The following is a 17,835-nucleotide window of genomic DNA, read 5'->3' on the forward strand; positions in this document are numbered from 1 at the left end:
ATCCCTTACTATTAGCTAGATGTTTACACCATGTACTCTGCTTGTTCTAAAGCGCAACACATACAGTAGCATTCAGGTGTTACAGCTAACAGCTTTTTTTAATCAAATATTTATATAATTTAATCATATTTTCTATATATTTTTCCCCAATTGGTTGAGCTGCTCTACAATCTTTCCATATACCACTTAGCAACTGCAGAGGTACCCTTGGGGTGCATCTACCCCCTATTTAGGTATAACTGAGAAATACATTTTGAAATATACATTTTGATTGGAAGAAACCAAAACAATTGTCTTGCCATACCAATGGGTCTTAAGGAAGAGAGTGAAAGACTTCCTTGCATTTATTGTAGTGTACATTGTGTTCATCTGAACACAAACATAGTTTTTGCATAGTTCTGCTCTATTTGCATGTTGATGCAAATATCTTATCATGACATGACAATAGAGCTTTGGACAAGCTGATCCTGGCAAATATTTCCTTTGAAAAATTCCAGACTGAGGACATGTTCCTTTCTCCTGTCCTCACTTGCACATGATTCATCTCTTCTTGCAACGGCATCACAAAACAATAAAGCAGGATATAAAACTACGGTACATTTTACCATGTGAATAAACTGGGAGATATCAGTGCTCTGTATAAAAGTCTAACAAGTCAAAACCCGTTCAGCCTTTGGGCTGTTACTTCCCCATCATTTCTTTAGAACTCTTCATTTAAAATGTTCAAACACTTACCCTTGTTTTAGTAGCAGAAGGTCCATTTTGAGAATTTTGCTGGCTGGAGTTGGTGGTTGGAGGCAGTGCAGCAGGGCCTTTCATGCCCACATCCACATTATGCACTCCTGCTGCTGGGTCCATAACAGTACTCCCTTTAGGATTCAAATTGGTTTTGGTCATGTGTGTTGAGTCCTGGGAGGCCTCAGAATCTCTTTTGTCCTTCTTGAGGAATTTCTCTAAATGATCGGGCAGCTTTACCTCTGAGAATGTGGGTAGAGGAGGAGCAGAGGAGGGGCTAAATGCTGACTCACTAACTGTACCACTAACACCACCCATGAGTGGGCCTTGATCTATACTCTTCACGCCCTCCTTATCTGCTCCAGTGCCAGGCAAAGGTGAATCAACAACACCCTGCTTACCAAGAGAGGGCAGGTCTTGTTGTTGGTTAGATGACAAGGAGCTATTTGAGGCAGAGGCAGTTTCCTCTTTGGGCTTCCTGGAGGAACTCAGAAGGCTGGAGAGGATGGATATCCTTCCAAGTCTTGACGTCACCTTACCAGGCCCCTCTCCTTCGCTTTGTCCCTCTTCTTCCCCTGCTTCAGCTTTGGTCTCCCCTCCATCTTTTCCTTCCACCTCATCAAGTGATTTCTTATCATCTGTAGATGTGGGCAGGGCATTGTCTTGTGCACGTTTTCCCAGGGTCCGTCCTTTCCTATTGGCTGCTTTTTGTTTTATAATCATAGCTGGTGAAGGATCCCTAAAACTTATGCCATTTTTCCTTAAGCCAAACTGGAATTGCTCAGGATCAAATGTTTTCTCAAAATGGTCCTCCTTGATTGCTGGCATGGCAAAAGGTGGAGATGGGGACTTTTTACGAATGTGCCTCTTTGGAGGTAGTGAAAAAGGCATTCCACCCTCCTTAATGCTCCTAATAAAATCATCAAAGTCATCAGGCTCCAGAGATTCATCCTCACTAGCTGATGCAGTTAGTCTTTTTTTGTGTTCCTTCTTCTGTTTTTGATGATGTTCCACATCCAGCCAACTTGATAGAGATTCCTTCTTTAGCTGAAGACTTTGAGATGGAGTGGATGGTTTTGCGGTAGCAGGAAGAAATGAACTGCCATTGAGTGTTGGCTTTGTAGGTTTTAGTGGATCACCGAGGTTCAGGATGTTCTCCTTACTTGAAGTCTGCCCTTCCTGTTTCAAACCACTATCTGTTTTTATTTTTTCTTTTATGTCTCCATCATTCTTCTGAGTGTCAGAACTAATGGGCATTTTATCTAAAATAACACTGGACTTCTCCCTTTGTTTTCCACCAACCTTTTTACTAGATGCATCTTTTTCCGAAATGGGGTCTGACTCTTGCTTGACATCTACCTTTGACATGTTTATCTGCTGCTCCTCTTGCTTTGTCACTTCATTCTGACCTTGGACACATTCTTTACTGCGGCTTTTCTGGTTCTGTATCTTATTGCTCTCACTAACTACTTTTTCAGGTGTGGAAGCACTTGATTCTTCAAGTAATTTGGCATCGTTTGTTGTCTCTAGAGATTTTTTTGTTTCAGTTGATGCCTGTTCTTGGCTACCATTTGGAGCTTTGGAATTTGTGGACGGATCAGTGTCTTTCTCTTGTTTCTTAATCTCCATGTGTTCACCTCTGACAACTGAGGACCTTTGGTGTTTTTGGGTACTATCCCCTGAGATAACATTCACATTTACAGTCTCATTTACCAGACTCTTTACTGATGAATCCTTTGTTTCAGTCTTCTCTTTTGCCCCCCCAGCTTTCTGAGTTTTGGTGCTTTCAAGTTTTAGTTCTTGACTTTGGCTTTCTGATGCCATCTCTGTTCTTACTCTCTCCTGTTGTAGTTTAATATTTGGTGATTTGGATTCTGTCAACCAGTTTTCCTCTAGTTTTGTAATATCATCATATTGGTCTCCAAGAATTTTGGTCTTGTGAATCTGTTGGTTGCTCACTTCATGTTTAGCATTCGCAGTTACTGTCTCATTCAAACTCGTTACTGATGAATCCTTGGTTTCAGTCTTTTCTTTGGTAGCTTTAGCACTAGGGTTTATGGATTTAGGTTCTTGAGTTGTATCCAATGTTACATTTTCGCTATCCTTTGTCCTCTTGAAAGCTTTTGCTCTCACTGTTTGTGGTTCTGGATGCAGTTTAGAATTTGGATGTTTGGATTCTGTGGCTTTCTTTTTCTCTTCCTTTTCCATGCCCTTAATTTGGTCTCTAGCAATCACAGAGTTCTCGTCCTTAACAGCAGCCTCAACTCCAGTCTCATTCACTGAACTCTTTGAATATGAATCCTTTATTTCAGTCTTTTCTTTGGTACCTTCAGTACTAGTGCTTACAGAGTTGAGTTCTTGAGTTGTGTCTGTTTCTTGGCTCTCCTTTTTCTTCTCCTGAACTTCAGTTCTTACTCTCTCTGGTTCCTGATCCAACTTATAGTTTGGACATTTGGATTTGTTTTTACCTGGTTTTGCTATGTCCTCATTGTCTCCAACAACTATGGACCTCTGGTCTTGTTGGATGCTAACTTCACTGTCTGCATTCCCAGCTGCAGTCTCATTCACCTTTGCATTCCAAGTCTTTGCTGATGAATTCTTTGCTTCAGTTTTTTCTTCAGTGGTTTCAGCTCTCTGAGCTTCAGTGCTTGTTGTATCCATTTCAGTTGTCTTCTTCTCTTGATCTTTTTGTGCTTCAGGTTCTAGGTCTAGTTTAGCATTTGGACATCTGGATTCTGCTGATTCATTAGCATTTCCCTCTGTTTTTTTAATATCTTCACTGAAGCCCTGCTTGTCATCTTGGTTGGATTCAGCAGTCTCATTTGAAATCTCCTTTGGTAAATTCTTCCCTTTTTTATTGCCAACATTACCCTGCTTTTTAGTGCTTATAGCTTTTATTTCTGGAGTTTGGCTTTCCTTTACATTGGTAGTGTGTTTGTCCTCCTCCTTAGTGTTGTTCTTGACCTCATCTTTGGTTAGAAGTAGTTTGGGCACCAGTTCATTTTCTTCTGTTGATGCCATTATTTCCTGCTCTGTTCGCTGTGTTTCTTTACTGTCACTCTCTGCATCTTCTTTCAAAAGGATCTCACATTCATGTTTTGTATCGCCCACACTGACTGTAGTTTCATGAAGTACACTTCTCTCTTGCTCTGCCTCTGTCCTCGTCTCTTCCAGGGCATCTGTACCTACCCTCTGTTGTCCCTCCTCTGAGTCAGGCTGTAAACATTTCTCTTCTGATGATAGACCATATGGCTTTTCTGGTATTGTAATGTCCTTCTCTGCTTCATCCTCTGTGGCTGTGCCCTTGAGCTCCTCTTTGCTACTGCTTTGTGAGTCAGGGCTTTCCACTGCTGCGTCATTCAGCTTTTCATTGGGTTTTGAGTCTTTCTCCTGTCTTTCAAATTCTCCAGCCAGTAAAAGAGGCTCTTTGTCCAGCTTATTTTCAACATTCTTGGGCAATTCACAAACAGTCACAGTCTCTGTTTGAACGTCCAAAGCCTCTGGTGGTTTCCTGCCAACCTCCTCTTTACTTTTCTCCTCCACCTCAACATTTTTCACAGAATCTATGCCTAATGTGGAGGGCAATCTGTCCTTTTCAAGAATTATATTTGTGGTTTGATCCTTAAATAATTCATTTTCCTTCTGCTGCACTGTGTCGGCCTGGTTAGTATCAACTGAAACACTGGAAGTGGCTGAAAGCAAGTCTTCTGGCTCAGCATCTTGGTCTTTCAGTGCCAATTCAGCAGGAAGTTTATTTGTGGTAACCTCTTCTTTAGCAGTGACCTCAGTTGTTGCTTTAAGGGAAACATTATCAGGCATAACACCTTCCTGATCAGAGTGAGTCATTATGTCACAGTGTATGCTGTCACCCACAGCAGGTTTGGCTGACATATCAGTTACATCCTCATGAACTGGTTTTGTGTTCTGAGGCAACACTGCAGAGTTTGGCTCCTTCTCCTGAACTAAATCTGGTTTTATGTTACTTATTATCTGGGTTGTCTCTAGTGTTTGCTGTTCCTGTGTGGTGTTAGCGCTTTGCATGTGAGATGTATTTTGAGGTGAAGACTCAATTTGTGCTTGTTGTTTAGCTTCATGCTGTCTTCCCTGGCTTTCTGTCTCAGCAGTATTTTCATCAGCGACTGGAAAATGAGCTGGATTTGCTTTAACAGCCTCACTGCTTGGCAATAACTTAGGTACATGGTCTGCTCCTGCTATAACTTCTACCTGAGCGTGTGCTGTGATAATCACACCATTGTTTTGTTCTGACTGCATTTTTGAAATCTCTCCAGTTGCCGGGCTGGTTATGCTCTTTAATTCATTTGTCTCTTTTCCTTTAAGTTTGATTTCACTGGTACTGGACTGTTTGTCTGTGAGGTTTATAATACGTTCTTTCTCTTCCTCCTCCTCCACTTGATCTGCTACAGCACTGTCAGCTGCTTTGACTGCTGGCTCTGTGTCAATGCTCTGACTGGCCTCCTGTGTCAATGTAGATGTACTTCCAGAAGTCTCATTTGGGGAATGTTGAGGTTTCCTGGATTTGACTTTGTTGGAGCTTCTCTGACCCCGTGTAGGAAGCTTGCTTGCAGACAGTAAGGGATCAGCTGTATCCTTTACTGGACTCTTTTGAAGCGGTTTGATGCTGTCACTCTGTTTGGAGGGCCTTGATGAGACAGTTTTCTCTTGCTTGGTGGGAGGTGGAGAGACAGGTGAGGTGGGAATGTCATTCTCTTCATGGCTAATGCTTCTTTGAGAGAGGTGCTTGGATGGTCTTGTTGGCAGCATGCCTCCTGTTGGAAGCAAATACACACACAGTTAAAATAGAACAAAAAACTGTCTAAAAAGGCAACTTAAAGGTCCCATATTTTACACTTTTCTGTTTTTTTCTTTTGTTTTTTTTAAATTTTGATATCCATAAGAAGATATACTCATTACCAAAAACCATCTCAAGAGAGTTTTACATCTCTTCTCTCAGGCTTCCCTCTGGAGCTCTAGTGACAACAGGTCAGTCAGCCAATCAGAAGAGAGGCTCAGATCCTCTCTTCTGATTGGCCAACTGCTGTCTGAGTGTTCAAATAAAAATAGAGCAGATTTCAGGTACACACTCAGAGAAATCAAATCCTGCAAGGCTTGGGTGGTGGGTCCAGGTGGGCGGGGATTGGGACACAGCTGAGGACGTGATTGCTTTGTTGTGACATCACAAAGTTACAGAAGTCCTGGCGGCTGGTTTTAAGGCTCAGTTTCTGAATACAGGCTGTGTGCATTTCTCTGTGGACTGAGGCTTTGATACTTTCACAGTATTAATATAGACCCTCGATCTGGGACCTTTAAAGGAACAGTTTATAATAATAATAATACTAATAATAATAAACAATAAGTTAATTTGCTATGCTGCTGAGATTTAGATGAAAAACATTTGTGCTAGACCGTCTTTTTGTGACAGTAAAAAAAACAAGATAGAACGTGTTAATCAGTGAGCTTTAGCGGAGATGGTAGATGGATTTTGTAATATTTGGATTGATCCAGGTTAGCTGTCGTACTAAAATAATTTTGTTATAATGGCAATGTAAACAGTGGAGAGCAGACAACAAGTTGTGATCGTACTGTCTTACCTTTGGTGGGACTTTCAGAGAGTTGAGAAGCTATGTCACTACCAGGCCTCTCTCCATGAGGTACTTCTTGCTGGTCTGGACTCTTCTTTGGTCTGTCTGAGTCTGTCTGGGCAGATGAATTTTTTTTACAGCTGGTGCCACTGGTTTTTGTGATATCATCGTTCTTCTTTTTTGTTGGCGATGAAACGGGCAACCGAGTCTTTGATGCCAAGGAGGCATTATTCTCCAGATGTTTCTGTGGCTGTTTCTTAACATCCAGGCTTTCCCTGTCAAGAGCGTGTCCTGTTTTAGCACTACTCTCCCTATAATCTTTCTCCGTGCCATTTACCAGGTTTAGAGAGCCAATGTCCTCATCTATCCTTTCTTTAATAGGTTTTGTTCCTATCCTGTTTGTGTTTTTTGTTGGAGAAATGTCTCCTGAGATAGATTTCCCTCCCTTAGCTTCCTCAAAACTTGGTTTCCTGCCAGCTTTAGTTGCAGTGACCGGAGATTTCAAAGATTCTTTGGTTCTAGGCTGCTTTTGCAGTTTGGAAGTGGCTGCCGAGGAATCAGTGATTGATGTTTTATCAGGAGTCACTGGTGATTTCACATCAGCATCTGATGATGACCTTTTGGGGATTTTAGACTTTGAACTTGTTGCGCTTGAGGAACCGCTGCTGCTTTGTTCTTTTAATGTTGGTAACACAGAAGCTGTTTTCTCAGTGCTATGTTCCCTCTGTAGTGGAATATCACCAGAACCTCCCACTTTTGTGCCCTCTGTGGAGCCCTTTGCCTTTGTTGTGACATTTTTGGCCCTGCTTCCAGCTGCAGAGGACGGGGTCTTTGCTCCACTTGCTGTGGCATGCCGGCTTTCTGCTGCTGCTTTAAGCCCTCGTTTGGAGGGGGTATCCTGGCTGGTCTCTTGGCCCCTTACCCCAGAACCCAATGCTTGTGACTTTGCTTTGTACATGTCTGAGGGTGCAGAGGTATCGTCAAAGTCAGAGGCCTCAGAGTCTGTCTTTTCTTTAACTAGAAGTTCAGCAGTATTTGTGTCACAGAGTGGAGTCTCATCTGTTGTTGGGAATGACTCAAGGTTGGCGTCCTTGAGCTCTGCATAGTTGTTGTTTTGGAGGTTTGGCCGTCTGTCAGGAGAGAGACAGAGAGGGGAGATTTTTTTAAAACCACATAGTCTTAAAATAAGAAACAATCAGTGCAGCAAAGTCACTAGACACATTTCACCAAGTACTGGACAAGTACATATTTGAGGTACTTTTACTTTATTGAAGTATTTCCATATACTACTTTGTGCATGTACTTCACTACATTTCAGCCGGAAATATTCTGCTAACTACTCTTCTACTCAGACAATTTGCATTTATTTGATAGCAGTGTAGATACTAGTTACTCAGTTCACATGAAGATTTTACATATAAAACACGTGATCTGCAAATTAGTACATTTAGTTTTGATGCTTTTGAGCGTTGCTTATAATTCAATACTTCTTTTACAGTCGTAAGTAAAGATGAGGTCTTTTACTTGTAATGGAGCATTTTTAATGTGTATAATTGCTACTTTGACTTTGAGGAATAGTTTCAACATTTTTTCTTAGGGTGGGCTTCTATGCTTTCTGGCAGATGAGATGAGACTGATACCACTCTCACCTCTGTACAGACAGCAGGAGGTTAGCATAAAGACTGGATACAGGGGAACAGCTAATCTGAACTAATTATTTTTCTGAAAATTTCCCTTTATATTGTTGTATTGTTAAGATTTTGGTGTCTTCAGAGAGAGTTTAAACTTAAGACTTTTAAATTATTCTATGTCAAGGCAGAAGAGAAACTACAGGTCAAACTTCAGCTTTGCTTGACTTCCACCCTCCAGTAGTTCTGAAACCATAAATTAGGCTCAGTATTCAGGTATTTTTCGGGCACGACCTCCTTTAGCCTGGAGTGCACAGTTACTCAAAAATTTACAAGGTGTTACCACGGTCACAACCGTATTCATGTTCTTGTTCTTTTGAGAGCACTATCTGTATATATACATACGTATATATACAAACAGAAGTGTGCCGGCAGTAGTTGCAGTTGCCCGTCAAGTTCTGTAATGACTAACTTCTTCTGGTAGTGAATATACACCATAGGTAAACACAGCAAAGGTGACCTTTATTTCAATTCAAACTTGAGAAAATGAAAAAGAAAATCCTCATTTATCATGACTACATTTATCTTTTAGTCAGCAACAACTACTTCAGGAATTTTAAGGGTAATCTACAGTGTTTTACAGAAGATTACAGTGTTTTGGGATGATTAGATGGACTGTATATGAATATTTCAGAGCCTAAGTTCAGGTTTAGCTTGCTTTGTCTTCCTCTGCTACAATGGGGCATGGGAACTCAGAGCTCATGTTGCATGTCAGCTTTAGCTCTGTGTGGATGCCTAGCTGTCTGTTTCTCCCAGGATCAAAGGAGCTCTTAAACAATAACTGTAGAACATTAAAACAGACAGAACAAAATAGACAGCTTAGCTCTCTTCAGCTCCCCTGCTTTGTGTTTCCCCCAGGAACAAAGGGGCTATTAAACAATAACTGCAGAAAATTCAAATAGACAGATACTCACTGTTTCACTTGTGTTGTATCTGAAACCTTTGAAGTTGAATCTCTGCTGTCCTCCTCTCCTGTTGCTTCATTCCCGTGCAAACTTGGCTCTGGGCTAACGCGCACTTTCTGGGCAAAAACCTTGTGCTTTGAAGGCAGATTCACAGTCTTGCGCGTCACACGGATTTCTCTCGGTCTGCGTTTCTCCTGAAGGGAACTTTGCTTTGAGCCTGTGCCAGTGTCAGGCTCCTCTGGCCGCGGTGAGCTTGTTTGGAACTCCCCTGTAGTCAGTGCCAAGGAGATGGCTGATTCTGGCGAGCTGCCACTGGGCGGCAAAGTTTCTGAGGGGGTAGAGGGGCTGTCTGCAGCCACGGAGTCATCCTCTGGAATTACGGTGACAGGTATAGCCAACACGGGAGGCGAGTCTGCTCTGTAGCCCTCCTCCACTTCTTTCATTATATCTGTCTCTTTCTCCCCCTCCCTTTCCCCTTCCTCGTCCTCTCCCAGGTGCGTTTCCACCCATATGGCTTTGTGGAGTTGGATAGGAGAATCACCTCTGGGTATTTCCTCTCTCTCAGGTGAAGGGCTCCATGCCGTGGCTGAATTTTCCCCAGAGACTATCTGAACCCTCCTCCTGGCTCTTGAGCTTTCTGTCTCTCTGTCTTGAGAATTTTCAACTTCCTCTTGAGTCACGATGAGGTGAGAGGTGGATGACTGTGATCCTAATGTTATTCCTGTCAGGACAGTACTGTGCCCCTTCTCTCCAACTTTCACACAGGTTTTCTTTGACGCTAAGCTTATTGAGGTTAAATTTGGAGACTTTGGACCTTCGGGTGTCTTGGAAAGGGGGATTTTGAATGGCACCAGTGTGGTGGGGGTGACTGTGCTGTCCTCACTGGGATCCTCTAAATTCTTCAGGATGCTTTCTTCTAAATGAACCTGCAGCCTCTTGCTTACTTCCTTCACCACCGACTCAGCAAAGCCCAATTCTGAGCTTGGATCAGCACTTGGATCAGTGGTAGCAGCAAGGCCCACAGTGGTGGGAGTCACATTCCCAGAATTCCCTTCACCGCTAGCAATGCTCACTCTGCACACATGCACCTCCCTCACACTGCTTCGGCCGCTGCTGTCACTGTCTGCGAACGGGAGCTCCGCTTCATCTCTCGACAGAAAGACCACGCTGGAGGCACTGAGACTGGAGCTTTGGCTGAGGGTGTCACCACCACCACCCGCACCCGCTCTGGTCTCATCGTGATCTTTTCGAGAGGGAGTTGGAGTCTTTAGCCCATCTTCCTGGTGAGACAGGGGTGAATGTGGAGACAAGGGGGATGTTGGGCAGCTCGTATCAGTGGAGGCATCTGAATGCTGCCTGCTCCTGCTCTTCCTTCTCTTGGAGCTGAAGAAGTTGCTGAGGCGATCTAACATTCCCCTCTTCTCCTCCGGATTCTGAAAGAGGACAGGCAGGAAACAGACAGGAAAATATTGAAGTGGGGGAAAACAGACGGCACACCTTTTGTCTATGGCTTTGCTCTAAAAGTAAAACAGAAAATGAAAACTAAAAAGTATGCTCTGCAATGGATATGCAGCCAAAAGCTCAGCCAGAAAAATGTAATTTACTGTACATTTCTTTCATGAACTGCAGTTAATACACAAACTACCACAATTGCATTTTTAAGATACCTCCAGGCAAGAAATGATCTTGAATTAGGGAGAAGTCAATAAATGATCTGCACCCTCATATTCAATTGTAAAAACTAAAAACTAACTAGTAAATATCAAAATAAAAGCTTAGACAACAGTTTAGAACAATGACAAGATAAAGATGCACAAGTTAGGAAAACATACAGAAAACTGAAGAAATAGTTTCATTATAAAAAAATAACAAACAAATTTACCTGAGCTTGTGTCACTGATAGAATTATGTCTTAAGAAGTCAAAGCCTGTTGGGGGTGATGCTTTGCTGCATGTCTTTCCCCCTCTCTCTGTCCCCACAGTTCCTGTCTCTTTACACTGTCCTATCAAATAAGTACGTAAAATGCCAAAAAATCATGTGTGTCCTCTCTGTTATCTTTTCTTTTCTTAATTCTCTGAGTTGCTTATACTGTGAAAAAAGGTCAAACATTTGTAAAGAACATATGTGAAATTTTATTTTCTGAAAAGGGTGAGGCTAAGTCCAGACATCCTGGTGCAAATAACAAAACACTGGTAGAACAGTCAGGCTGCAGTGGGGCAACTAATGACTAACTAGACAGATATAAAACTGCTTTGATGCTTACAGTAGCTCAAGGGTCACCCTACCCTAACCCAATAACAACTGCACATAGACAATAAAATAATGAAGTCAAACAAGACAGGTTTCGGTCTGAAAACAGACTAATGATCTATGAGAGCTGCATTATTATCAACTGTAACATTAAAGGCGCAGCACAGCATGAAACAGCAGCAGCGACTGTGACCTACTGGTGTAGTCAAATATAAACCACATCTTAGTGTGTCCATGAGACTTTTTAACAGGGTTGACAGGCACAGCTAAGAAGATCCTGAAAAAAAACCCCATCATGCTGCCATAACACACACCTTGCAAAAACCTGACCAACTGTAGTCACAGTATAAGAGCACATGTTCAGACAAGAAGTATGAACCACCGTTTAAAGACAACAGTTACATACCATCTGGACTTCCTGGAGTCTAACCTGTTGAATTCCTTTGGAGTTTGATGTCTAATTAATGCTTAGATTGCAGAAATAGCAGATGAAAGAATTGAATATTTCTATATTTTTAAAAACGCAACAATCCTCAGATCCTTAAACTAGGCAGTCACAAACGTGCTTGTAAAATCAAATATAAAAGCCAGTATCCTACTTCAGTGATAGTCAGTCCTCTCTTATGAGAAGACAAACAGCTGTAATTACTTGTGTGTTTCCACAGTTAAGTGTCCCAGCTCTGAACAAAGTGCCTGACTTGAGGGCATGGCCATTTGCATCACTGCAACAGTGTGGAAAAAAAATATTGTGAAAGACTCTTCACATGGCAAACACGCAAAAGAAATTCACAATCCAGTCAAACTAAAAGGGTGTGGACAGACAACCCCTCCCTTCCTCATTCTAACGCTGGGTAAATCAATGGGACATCTGTTATCTGCTGTTCTTTTATTTAAGAAGAATTCAACCTGTATCTTTGAGAATAGGAACTCTACAGTGAGAAAGTAAATACATGTACATTTATCTCAACTGTTCTGAGAGTTAAACCTGAATATTTCTGAACAGCAGCAGTTTTCTTTTATAAAAAAAAACCAGTCACCAGTCACTCTCACCAATACTTTCACTGAGCAAACGGCAGGTAAAGGGAGTCAGCGACCAGGCTTTCCAGTTCATGTCTAAACAGAATGAAGTCCAGAAACATCTCTGAATATCTTTGCTTAGATCTACAATTGTATTTGCTTTTATCTGTAGTCGAAGCTGTGACACTGTACCTCCAGGTTGTTTCCACTCATTCACAAATCCACTGTGTTGAAGCAGAGTACATTAAAAAAATAAAAGCACAAATGAAGTATCCCCTGTTCAGCGTATATTTAGGTCTTGAGTGGCGACTTGTCGTCCGCCTATGTAAAGCCACTGCTGTGGTGTTCGCCAGTGAGCATTCTCCTCGTATTTACTCATAGCATTGGCAAATGTCAGGTAGGAGGAGATATAATATCTGTGTGCATTTTGACCCACTTCCTTATCTGTCAGTCAAGGCTCTGCTTCATTCTCTGATCTCACTAGCAGATAATAATAAAGGCAAACACAGAAACAATGATGTTGATCTTAATTACAGTTAAATACTGCAGGGCATTGCATCTTCCATTTCCTGCTCGCCACAGTGTAAACAAAATGAGTTTACGCCATTTTCTTTCAGCAATAAACTTAATGCAAGTTAAGTGCAAAAAAAATCTTTCTGGTAGATAAATATACAGCCCATATATGAGATGCTTGAATTCCTGAAAACTCTTAATATAAAACACATGAACAAACTCTGGTGTGTCTCCCACTGACACAAATATCACTGAGAGCAGGTTGGACAGGTTTGAGTCTATGGAAAGTTGCCCAGGGACAATGGAATCCCATAGGATATATGTTCTGTGTGTGCAGGTCATCTTAAAGGGGAAGCACACTTTTACAGCCCCTAATTGGGTTATTTCAATCACCTAAGGCAGGCTAGCACTGTCCCTTGCAGGCTGAAATAAGAGGAAATAGGCTGAAACTGGTGATGTCACACAGTTGTGTAACTGTTAAGAGAATAAACCGCAAAGGAGAGCATGATTATGATACGCTTAAATCTGCATTAAATAGTAACTGGAAAAGTCCAGACAACCCAGATAAAACAAACTACTCAATGATCACCTGAGCTGGATTTTTATCCACTGTTGAATGTACAAGTTGAATGCACCTATCTACTGTATGCTGCCCCACTTTCTTTCACCTGTGACCTCATTACTTTGGAGCTTTTTGCATCTGTTGAGTCATCAGTGGTGTTTCTTGAACCCTCGGTCAACAGACTATAATAGACACAGCAGCATGACTTGTGCAGGAAGCGTCATTTTCCTACAAATGTGGGAAGTGGCAAGTGTGATTTTCTGAGCATTTTCTGCAACTATTTTCACTGAGTATGTCTGGAAATACTAATTTAATTTTAATCCAGTGCTTTTTCCCCTTGATAATTACATTTAAAAAGTATAAAGTGCTCAAAATGCAGAAAAATGACCCCACTGAGTGATATATATATTATCAATGGATTATTATTGCTGATGCATGAATGTATAAGAAGCATTTTACAGTTCTTTCCGGTTGAGTCAGAGACATAAACTAGTTTCTACAATGCTGGATGTAATGGATGTTAAATCTTACTCAGAGAGGTCACTAGTACTTAAATGCAGTGCAGAGTAAAAAGCATAATATTTGCTTCTGAAAAGCAGTGGAGAAGAAGTATAATGTAGCATAAATTGTAAATACTAAAGTGAAGCACAAGGAAAAGTAAATAAGTTTAGTTTTCAGTCCAACACTGAAAGTAAATGTGAAAGTGTGAGTAAAACTGACCTTGGAGGGTGAAGTAGGTAATTTGGAGGGTGAAGCAGGGCTGTTTGGCTGAGTCATGTCGAAGCTGACCATAGAGGTGGACTCAGAATCTGGGTCCCAGTCCGATTCAGTCCGGAAACTACACTCTGTGGAAACACTCATCTGGTCATAGCTCCTGGTAGAGAGAGGCAGGAAACACAGACAGAGAGAGAGAAAGGGGGGGGGGGGGGGGGGGGGGGGGGGGCAGAGAGGATGTTATGTCATTAGGCTTTTGTTTCACCTCTCACTGTATAATGCTAATGCTTTACTATGTACTCCTCAAACTCCATCTCTTTGAATATGTACAGACATTTCCAATTACAAATTAAAGATGATATAATAAGGAAAAATATCCATGGACCCATGAACACAATACTTTACAGGCTTAGTTGCGACAGAAGTTTCTGGGTTGGCTTCGGTCAAAAACCTACATAGTGTTAGTTATGAGCAATAAACAAATAAAACCTCAAACCCAGCCCTGATTCAGCTTTTTAAAGGACATGTTAGTGCTCTTAGGTGCTGCTGCCTCTAATTGTTCTTAAATGCATTGACGTGTTTCATTCTGACTTTGCGTCAAGTTGGAAAAACAGACAATATGACACTTGACAGACAACAATCAAAACCTCAGCGGTGAACCGTGCACACCGAGCAATTAGAGAGCCACTGAGGATTTTAGAACACGTGTGAGGCATGAGGAGGCGCGTCTGTTTCAAGGAGGAGCGCTTTTTTTTTTTTCTGCTGCCAAAGTTAGTAAGTTGCCTCCGAGCATTTACAGACGACTCACACCCAGTCTGAAGGCAAACAGTCCTCTGCGCTGTGAGGCAAACAGCGTTACGGACGGCATTCCACCTCTTCTCAACAACACATGTGCTATATTTGCAATGCAAGGCAGTGCCGTCATATGACGTATGTGAGGGGATCAGCTATTGTTAATAAGTATGCAAACAAAACCTCAAGCTGTGATGGAATTATTATTATTATTATTTTTTTCCAAATGCAACATATCCAGATGTCATCATTTTCTTTTGCAGCAACATTGCATGCATTTCACATTATGGGAGATGTAGGAGAAAAGATCTTCAGCTGACTCCAGGAGATGGTCTGTCAAAACTTCAGCTGTGACCAACACAACACGAGCCTGTGCATTACTGTGTTTCCCCACAAGGAGGCAGTGTCAGATTGGTTTTCCACTGAGCCCTGACAGGAAGTCAGTGAAGTTGACGTCGCTGTTTGCGGCATTTGTTTTAGGTAAAGACTTTGAAATCAAGTCAGTTAGTTGCTGACTGGTGGAAATGAACACAACCTTTTCAAAGCAAGTGGCTTGGTGATACTGAATTATTTTTTCCTGAGGAACAGTTCGATAATTAGCGTACAGTAGTAGACGAGGGATCGGATCCAAGATTTATTCTCTGTTTCAAGCAGTGAAATGACAGAGAACTATTTGAGCAGGCTTTGATAAAACTGATCTTCTGATTGTGTTATTTCCTGTGGGTATTAAAAAGTCATAATGATCTAACATAGACCTTGTTCATACAGTGGGTGTTTTCTTTTAATTTCCTTTTTTTTTTTCTTTTTTTTTTTCTGGTGAAGCAAGACAAAACACATCAGGTCATTTAACACAGACTTAAGATAGGTTAATCAAGACAAGCTTTGTATTAAACAGAGGGCAGGGTCTAAGATGGGCTGGGGGGTTAAGGACAGAATATAGGCATTTTCTGGTAGTATGCAATATATAATGCAAAAATATAATATATAAGTGAAAAAGAAAGAGAACAATAGTGGAAAAATGAGTCTTCTCAGTAATAAATTGGAGAAGAAGAGTGGGTTTGAAGTGGTCAAGGTGGAGAGGAGGGGGGATGGCAGAGGGGGTTTGAGTTCCTGGGAGGTGTGGCTGTTGGGATGTGGCATCATCTCTACGTGGAAGAGATCATGAGGTAGTGTAAAGGAGAACAGGGGCCCAGACCCTCTACTACCTCCCTCCACCCACCAGAAAGGCCAAGTAAAGCCCCATGACCACCACAAGACTCAAACCCACACACCATCCACAACATGCAGGAAGACACTCAACTTAAATTAGGAGGAGAAGCAGGAGTTAATACAGAGGAGGATACTGGACATTTTCCTTAAAATGCCTCTCAACACCCCCAAAGACACAAGCATAAACTTGTTGCTTTCAATCAAATGTGGCCACATGGGAATTAAAATGACGTCAGAGTGCGAGCAGGCTGATACACGCAGGTGGAGAGAGAACAACATCCTCAGCTCCTACACCGGGTTATAACCAGTGCATCAGGTATTACAGTCCCGCTGTAGATGCCTCCAGCGTGTGAGGTGATTTATAGTATGGCGTGGGATTTCACACATCGACTGTCATGGCACCAGCGTGATAGCAGATGGATGTGTCCCACAGTAATCCAGCTGTTTCATGCATTCACTCAGTGGGTTTGCCACATCACATAACAGTGTGTTTCTTTAACTTACTTTACATTGTCGCTATTAGACGTGCCATCTCTGCATGGTCTCTCTATACATGTTCTCTATGTGTTTTTGAGGAGGCCTGTGTTAACTTCACCTATGCAACAACCTCTAAACAAGTATAACTCCAGCTTAAAAAGAAAAAAAATATATCTTGTTGCATTGTGGTGTAATAAAGATACAGTGAAAACAACTGCTATCAGTGCACAGATGCCTACAACTGAAAGAACCATTACACCAACTAAACAGTCATGAAGGATCTTGGTGTAATATGAAAGACAACCTGCCAATGCTCTGTTTCACTGGGCCTACCCACCACACTGCTGCACTGACTTGTGTTTCAATATAATTTCAAACACATCAAACAGTGAGACAGGGCTGGGGTGGGCAGCTTTGAATTCAGTGAAAGCTTATTGTGAGTGGAAAAAGTGACCAGTGCATTCTGCAACCTTTGACCCCACCATAACCCTCAGGCTGTATTTCAAAAGAGTTAGGGTGTGTGTAAGCACACATGGTTGAAGGCCAGGTGCCGTTTTCAAAACAGAGACAGCAACCTGTATAACCCCTGAACTTGTTGAGGAGAAGTCTGCCTCACTCACACTCTGTCAACACGCAGGAACAAACCGGCTCTGACTTGTCTGAACCTTCTCTTTCTTGCACTAAGACAAAAGCTCTACTGTTGCTGTGAGCACACAGTTTGGGATTTTTATGAGTATTTGTCTTGTCTTTGATACACTACAGCGACTGATGCCATTCGTCAAAGATTTCTGGTGGCAGAAGCTCATCTTCAAGCAAAGATTTGGTTTAATAGAGTACACAGAGCACAAGGTATATGAATAAACAATATAAGGTTAGGAAAGCTGATGTGGTTGATGCTCTGAAGTTCACTGTAGGTGTTCCCTTGTCTAGTCCTCGTAAACACAGCTACTAAACAAGTTGAGTCTAAATAGTTATGTGCGATAGGATATCAGAGCTGCAATGTTGCAAGTCTATATTCTCAAAACCAGCACCTTCAGTAATGTACAGTATTTACAGCAAGTAAACAGCTGTAAAACTGTGTGACGCAGCTGAAGTCCGAGGTTTAAATCTTGACCATAAAGTGGGTGACTTACACAATGTTCTAATATAACCATGGTTTAAACAGTATGACAAAATCTCAGTTTATGGTTCAGACTCGGGTTGAACGATAAGCAAAAACAAACATATTGCGATTATTTGTGCAGATATTGCAATTGCGATGAGTCACAGTTTCAGTTGGAACGGGCATTTTTCAGTTCATTTTAACTGAAAAAAAATTATAATGTAATAAAATGATGATAATATGATTTTTGTTGAGGCTTGTACCAAACCAG

At 41.7% G+C, this 17,835-nt stretch overlaps 1 protein-coding gene across 2 annotated transcripts in view; it reads right to left on the reverse strand.

The window, feature by feature from the left end:
- The window catches only part of crybg1a (crystallin beta-gamma domain containing 1a), a 45,747-nt gene that overhangs the window by 11,412 nt on the left and 16,500 nt on the right, over positions 1–17,835 (reverse strand). The window contains exons 2-5 of one of the 2 annotated variants that reach the window (XM_071471120.1): positions 13,991–14,144; positions 8,938–10,361; positions 6,345–7,465; positions 736–5,522 (exon numbers count right to left, since the gene is read on the reverse strand). In XM_071471120.1, coding sequence (XP_071327221.1) covers positions 736–5,522; positions 6,345–7,465; positions 8,938–10,361; positions 13,991–14,144 — 7,486 coding nt within the window. Of the gene's footprint in view, positions 1–735; positions 5,523–6,344; positions 7,466–8,937; positions 10,362–12,387; positions 12,550–13,990; positions 14,145–17,835 lie in introns of those variants that run through there. The other variant, XM_071471121.1, reaches the window with a different exon arrangement.

This window comes from Trachinotus anak, unplaced genomic scaffold (assembly GCF_046630095.1).
Source record: "Trachinotus anak isolate AG129_WGS33_773 ecotype Australia unplaced genomic scaffold, CSIRO_AGI_Tana_v1 ptg000033l, whole genome shotgun sequence".
Classification (NCBI taxonomy): Eukaryota; Metazoa; Chordata; class Actinopteri; order Carangiformes; family Carangidae; genus Trachinotus; species Trachinotus anak.